The sequence below is a fragment of the Phaethon lepturus genome, unplaced genomic scaffold (assembly GCF_000687285.1).
Source record: "Phaethon lepturus isolate BGI_N335 unplaced genomic scaffold, ASM68728v1 scaffold15996, whole genome shotgun sequence".
Classification (NCBI taxonomy): Eukaryota; Metazoa; Chordata; class Aves; order Phaethontiformes; family Phaethontidae; genus Phaethon; species Phaethon lepturus.
In genome coordinates this window covers 11015-18358 of record NW_010544440.1, presented here as the reverse complement: position 1 = coordinate 18358, position 7344 = coordinate 11015, and the positions used below count along the sequence as shown (strand labels likewise).

At 44.6% G+C, this 7344-nt stretch overlaps 1 protein-coding gene across 1 annotated transcript in view; it reads right to left on the bottom strand.

The window, feature by feature from the left end:
- Window positions 1-2476: 2476 nt before the first annotated feature.
- The window catches only part of LOC104622040 (tumor necrosis factor receptor superfamily member 1A-like), a gene marked incomplete at its 5' end in the record, with an annotated part of 5698 nt that continues 830 nt past the window's right edge, over window positions 2477-7344 (bottom strand). Inside the window, 7 exons of the mRNA XM_010288694.1 lie at window positions 2477-2778; window positions 3353-3512; window positions 4278-4315; window positions 4669-4791; window positions 5004-5071; window positions 5390-5471; window positions 7054-7197. Coding sequence (XP_010286996.1) covers window positions 2477-2778; window positions 3353-3512; window positions 4278-4315; window positions 4669-4791; window positions 5004-5071; window positions 5390-5471; window positions 7054-7197 — 917 coding nt within the window. The remainder of the gene's footprint in view (window positions 2779-3352; window positions 3513-4277; window positions 4316-4668; window positions 4792-5003; window positions 5072-5389; window positions 5472-7053; window positions 7198-7344) is intronic.

Sequence of the window (7344 nt, the reverse complement as noted above, 5' to 3'; positions counted from 1 at the left end):
GAGTTACAGGTGCTGGAGCGGAAACGGCGGCATAGAGCCGCGAACCAACGTATTTTATAATCTAAATGGTGTATATTACGGGCATCATCGCTTCAAGGTTAGATACTCAATGAGTAATGAAGACAAAAAAAAATATGTCAACAGCTCCAAGTTCTGTTTCTCTTTCAGCTGCTCTGGCCAGGCTCAGACTCGGCAGCGTGAGGAGCCTCCACTTTCATATTCACAGGTATTACCTGCCCAAGCCACCTTCCTTACCTTGAAGAGATCTTTAACAGTCTCTGAAACGCCTCATAATCACAGATTTCTGTATAATTGGTGCATGAAGTCACCGACAACCGAGCAGTGGCCTGGGGCCCACTGCTTGTGGCTTACCTTGCACGGTGAACTTTGAAATACCTGGATTTTAAGTGATGGGTTACAAGGTTTGATGGGGGAGGAAGGCTTAGATATCATACCCGGAGAGGATGTCTGACAATTTCCCCACTTTAAGCAGTTTCACATGTAAAGCACGTACTTCTAATAGTTACCATACTGCTGTGCTTGTTGAACATAAATTATGAAAGTCAAAGTATATTACAATGAATTTCGTACTGTCTCCTTTCATTTAAAAAAAAAAAAAAAAGATGAGCCTCAATTAAAATAATACGTAGGCATAGCAAAACAAAGCCTCAAACTGGGAATTAAAACTGACTTCAGTTCCTGGCTTTGTCACTGACTGCTGTGAACTTCCAAGTTTCAAGTTTTCTCACTGGTGGGAGTAAGGAATGGTCCTTACTGCCTTAACAAGGTGCTTTGGTTCCTCACACAAAAACATGCTTCTGTAAGATTAGCATTAATCTATTATTATTATTTTATTTTAAGATATTTTCCTCTTTAAAAAGCCAAATACAGATCAAAATGATTCACTGTATATTGTTTAAAAATTCACTTTAAATATGCTAGCATCCCATTTGAGTCTCAAGTATCTGAGAAGACCTGCAACCGGATTTAATTTCAGTCCTACTTCCTGCCCTCAGCCAGCTTCCTGTGACTTGAGGGCAGCTAAGCTTTACAGACAAAAGTTCATAAAACTTGTTTTAAAAAAAAAAAATTCATCAGACCATCGAGCCACCCACTCTTGAAGCCCACTCTTGCCACTTCTGGAAGTTATTCCCATTTCTCTGCCACCGCCCACAGTCACAGAAGTTGATATGGACAAAACCAGAATGAAGGCAGAGGTAAAAATAGGAATTTTAATTCAGAGCATTTAGTGTATTTACAATAGAAAATTTCTCTCTGGTTAAGGGACAAGAGACTGAAAAAAAATCCACGTTACAAATGTGTGGACAACCTGCACCTGATGCAGGCTAATTGATTTTTGCTACTCTGCTTCACCCAGGGTAATACCCAGGAGAAAGTGATGGGGAGAGCCTGGAGATGGTACCAACTGCCTCTCACACCCAAGTAGCAATCACAGAATGCAGTCCAGGAAGTAGTGTGAAGTTATGCAACAGTTGCTAAAAAATATATATATATGTACACATACACAGTCCCATTTGCATTAGAGCAGATTCAGCAAATCGGTCAGAGATAGGTAAGCAGGTAGGCAGAAGCCTACCGACCTGTGTGCAAGCACAGATCTGCAAAGGCACTCACACTACCAGGTACCTTCTCACCCAAACAGACGCATGCATTCCTTTCCTCTCTGCACTTGGACAAACACGCAGGCCAGTGTTTTGTTAATGCTGTCTTACATGGTTTCTAAGTACATAAAAAAAAATCTTGAGAAAAACACACCAACCCTCTCATCTGACTCACTGGCTTGGAATCCTCATTCCTCTTGAACCTGAGGGAAATGGGGGTGTGGAAAGGATAACGTCGTTGTTTCTCACAGGAGCCACGACTTCTGAATCTCCGTGGCTCTTTTGCTGCAGTGATAACTGGTTGATACCGAAAGGGGGCAAGCCTCTCCTGCTCCCAGAAATAGGCACAGCCTCCCGCCACTTCCCGTGAGTCAGATTTAGCAATCAAAGGGCTGCAATGTGAGCCAGTTCAACTGTCTGATCTTGCAGAAAAGTAGATCTGCAAAAAGTGAGCAACAGCTTAACCAAGTCACCTTACAAGTTTACCCACCATATGGTGGGTGGAGCACTTGTTTCAGCAACAACCTGTCCATAGAGCAGCTGATCTATCAAGTCACTCTGAGCTCCAGTTTTCATCTTGGTTAGAGTCCATACACCACTTCCTTTATGAGGTGCTTTCCCTCCTTGGGAAAGGAGCTGTTGCAGAGGTCTGTCTTGGCTTAAAGGTGTTGAACTACATGGTGGTCGAGAAGCAAACCCCAGCCTTCCTCCAGCATAATCTGCTGCTGTCTCCAACAAACCCAGCTGAGGAGTGTTAGAAAGATAGGGACATAAGGGGAAAGGAAGACAGGAAAGGAAGGGAGTTATGATTCTCTCCTAACAGTCATAGTGAGGGCAACTAAAGCAGAAATAGATTAAAGATGGCTGTGGAGGCTGCAAGGTTGAGGAGAGTTTTGGTTTAGCAAAGCCTCTTGAATAGCTTCACTGCAGCCACTCAGCTCCATCTGGTTGAGAACACAGCTGATGTGCTCCACAGTTGCAGCACGGCCCATCTGCAGTTTCCACAGTCTAAGCATCTCATACTGGACATCTCGTAAACGCCGATGCTCCATCTCAGTTCGCTCTAGATCATAGTCACTCAGGCCCAGACGCCTCACAAACTCCTTCCACCGAGATGGCGGTACATGATCCACCACAGTGTAGAGAATAGCAGGGTCTGTGAAAAAGAGAAGAAATAAAGTGTGAGAACCAGGATTCTGCAGCTTTAAGGAGAATGCGAATAATCCAGGGCTGGATGGTGCCTTGGGATTGTGCTTTGCCCCGTCCTGTTCAGGTCTTCTACAGAGTAGCCACACAAACTTGTGTGATGTCCAGACTTGCTCTTACCCCTCAAAAAGTAATGGGAATGCTTCCATATGCTCTTAGGTACGGTTACAAGCAGAGCTGAATACACATACTTAGGGCCTTGCTGCCACACATTCCTGAAAAAAGAATGCTCTGCGTCACCATCCCAGAGACATTAAGACTGACAGCATGACACCATATATGACAATTGATTTTGCTGGTAGGGAAAAGGGACAACAGAAGGTCCTTGCATAGATTTTTAGCATAAACAGCCTCTGTACACAGAAGCTGTACACGCTTCTGCCTTTGTACTGTGCCATGCATGAAGTATACACACAGGTCATGTACACCAGGTAAGGTCTGTCCAACATCCTCTTAGTCACACCTGCGTAATCAGGTTCTCATTTGCCCAGGGAAGGACAGAAGGATGGGGGAGTTTCACTTACTGCCTGGAAGCTGTGTCGTCCTGGCAGGTCTGACACAGTCTGGTAACTCATGTGAACTTTGCAGCAGAGGTGCAGGTGGTGGTGTTGGATTCACTGACAATTGTGTTTCCTTCTGGGACTCAGAAAGAAGGATGGAAATTTCACTTCTTTTTACCTCAACCTGAAAGACAAATTTTCTCAGTCCAGAATCACCTGCAGCAGCACAATACACCTGTCTCCTGCAAGGAACCACTAGCTTTATGTACTAAAATTTATCCAAGTCAGGTGAGGAGCAGGTGCTGAGGTTTTAATTCTTCCAATATGCCTTATTTGAGCAGAAGGTACCAAACATTTCTTTCCAGCAGATCTCAAGGAGTTTCTCTCTCTTTTGGCATCAAAAAACAGTAGTCTGGAAGAAGTATTTTGTTGCAAAATCAAGTAAGGATGGGACCCAAAATCACCACCATTCTAGAAGCTCCACATGCCATCTTTCCCATCAGCCCTCTCTGAAAGGCTGTGGAAACCTCACCTCAACTGCTGTTGGGCCCTCTTAATTACAGAACAACATTGGACCTGAGAGAACACTGTGAAGCAGCACCAAGAGGCTTCAGGATCAGAAGTTGAAGTAGAATTAGTTAAATCCTCCAAGCTTGGGGTGTACAGGCAGAAAAAGGGACTAAGGACCAGCTATCTGAAACAAATGTGTCCAGAAAGAAAAGAGCAAAAAGCCAGGAGTTTGAAAAGCACCCTCTAGAAGAGGGGAAATCAAAAGCTAATGGCTCTACCCTCTAAAGGAAAAGACTTCTGAATTAAACAGCTCTATTACTCAGTCCATTTGAAAATACAAGGCCTGAAAACAGCCCATGGAGAAAAAATGTTACTCTGGATCCCAGGCTAACATAGTAGAAAGCAGAAGGAAAGCTTTTATACCCATCATCTTGCTCACCTCACATACTGGCTCCTTGGTTGTCTGTGGCAAAGAAACTTTAAAGAAGAAAAAGAAAAAAGAAAGCAGAAATTATTTTCACTTCCTCTCATCCCAGAGAAAACAGGAAAGCAGCTATTCACAACCCGGCCCTCAAAAAGGTTTCACAGCAACATGCACATGTCCCAGCAATGAGCTCACATGCACTTCCAGTCACAGCTATGGGCATGGATGCAGAATTTTAAGAACTGCATCAGTGAGCTAAGCTGCCAAGTTCTTGTGTTCCTCTGGCCTTGCCACAAAGCAGAGTAACAGAATCCCATTTTTTCCCCTCACACATGTGCTCATACACAAACACACAGAGAATGATGTCTATCCCAATTAATATCACTGCATACGCTGCTATACTCACCACAGGAGTAGAAAGACGACGCTATCCCATTTTTCTGGGCCAGCTTCACTACTTTATTTACAATGTAGAGGACAGAGATAACTCCAAATATTGCAACGATGATGCCAAGGACAAGGCTCCCATCTGGACAAAAGGGACAGGAAAATGAGCGAGTGACTGAGAAAGGAAGAGGTAAGTGCTATAGGAGGAACAGCAAGTGGAGACATGCAAATGGTAGGGAGAAAAAGAATAATGGCTTGAAAGAGTGGAGGAAATAACACTTTACAAAAGGCATTAACAGAACAAAAGCCCACACTGAAAAGATTCCACTGTCCCACAGTTTCCCCAGTACTCACTCAGCCCAGATGAAGTTGGTGAGGTAGTCACTGGGCTATGACACTGCAAGCATTCTTCTCCAATGCAGCTGAAAGCGAATCAAAGAGGTGAGCATGCGTGAAATGAAACAGCCACCATTTGCAACAATCCTAAGTAACAGACGAGATGAGCCTGCAAAGCAGAGCAATGCAGTGTGGCTAGTGACTTTGGGTTCTCAGTGGGCTGATGCCTACATGGAGAAGGCTGGGGCTGGCAGAGGGGAAGACCCAATTGCCCCAGAAAGGAAGAATGTTGTAAAGTTATGTCAAGATCAACAGAGTCTTGAGAAAAATTTCTTCCCTGTGTGGGGCTTGTGGCTGCTGTCTCTCCTACTCAGTGAAGGGGCATACAGAGAAAAAAAGCTCACCTGTTGCAAGGCTTGCAAACATTACTAAGCGTCAGGAAGAATTGAGGCTTACACCTGCAAATTGTGTCTCTGTTCTTTGAGCCTGTAGAGAAAAGAAACCGTTGTCATAATCTGGACAAAGAAGAAAACAAAAGGAGAAACATCCACTCCAAGTTGGGTGGGAGATTATCTCTCTGAGCCTGGAGAACTGCTACTGAAGAACAGAAAGAGCATTCTGTCTATGTCTGAGGACAGGGTTGGGGGAGGATAAAAATAATGAAAAATAAGGGTACCACTGTCCTGGTAGACTAGGGACCTCTGTAGAGGCTTGAAAAGGGACTAAAATCACAGTGCGGCTGAAACTGGTCTAACGGATAATGACAGTTCCAGTGCAAAAGCAGGGGAAGTCACTCAAGTTCAAGCATGACAGGAAGGGGAAATCACAATAGTCAGGCAAAGATGAGGGAGAAGTGGTTCCTGAGCAGCTGGGACTGGTGAGGAAGTCAGTTCAGGGCAAGGAGAAATCAGTTCAAGCCATGGGACACATATCCACTCTTGTGATCTGCTATGCTGTGAGTGGAAGAAATGAAAGAGCTACTGCTCCTAAGCAAGTCACAGTATAGAGACTAACGCAGGCGTGGGGAGGAGCAGACAACAGTCATAAAAGGACATAAAGTTGTCTGAGGGGAGGGAAAAAGGCACTAGAAGCAGCAGCATGCATTCTGTGGCAAGCAAGGACTAAAACAGTTCTACACCAGCCAAGAGGAAAGGAAATTGCTCAAGGGCAGCATAAAATGATGACCCTCGAGAACAGGCATAAGTATGCAAACTGACAGAGAAAGATTACTGAGCACCAGAGGGAACACATTCACCACTGAAATAGCAAAAACCTCAGGCTAGGCAGGGTAAGAGATGGGAAAGGGATCAGGAGAAGCAGAATTCACAAAGAAAAGGGGATAGCTTTAGGACAACAAGGTTAGGAACATTTAAGGGACATGAACAGAATTAGACTACAGCATAAAGTGGAGGGTAGCAAGCAGTATAAGATCTCTGTTTCCTGACTGGAGATAAGGCAGCTTGGGACAGCTAACATGGGTACTTCTCCCAGATGCCTGCACTATCCCCAGGTCAGGCCCACTGCCACTGGGTACAGTTCAGCATTAGCTGAGCAGCGCTTACTTTAAAACGCTGCACAGTACACTGTCGTGGTTCAGCAACCAACTAAGAAGCAGTTCAGCTGGGCACTGCGACCAGCAGTATTTTCAGCTATCGTACTCAAAGTGCTTCCAGCAGTTGGTCAGAGAAATGCAATGAGCATCACAAGAAAGATAAAAAGGAAGGCAAGGGGGAAATCTGCTCTAGAGTATAAAGACGTTGCTTCAGTACATGCAAGGCAGAGGTACCAAAATTAAACAGAAAATATCTCTTCACAACAGCCAAAACCAAGAAAGCATTCAAGGACAAAAGGAAGATAGAAACTGCGGTAGAAAACAGGGATTGATGCCAAGGCAGGCAAAAATGGCAGTCTTTCTGAGGAAAGGGGGCAAGCAAAACCAAGAGTTGTTCCAAAACTACAGTCCCTTCAGGGCAAGGCGCTGCAGCGTGTCAGAAAGTGAACAGAGGGCTGCTAATGTCTACCCTAGTACAATATGTCCGTACTGGAGCTATATCCAGGCCATACTCACAGTTGGCAATAATCCCATTGCCACACAAGCTGCAGTTCCTACACTGGAAGAGATCAGACAGGCCAATCTGATATTGATTCTTCCGACAGCCACATATGGTATCTTGCTTTGGGGTGCAAGGACTCTCTACTATCTGCTGGAATTCTGAGGAAAAACAAAAGACGAAGCGATTATTCCAACCCTTCCCTCCCCTTCAGCTGAGAGTACTGTTATGATGACAGGTATTGTTATCTCCTCATCTTCCCAAAGAAAGGCCAAAAAGGCCTGCAAAATGTGTCTCAGACTGTAGTA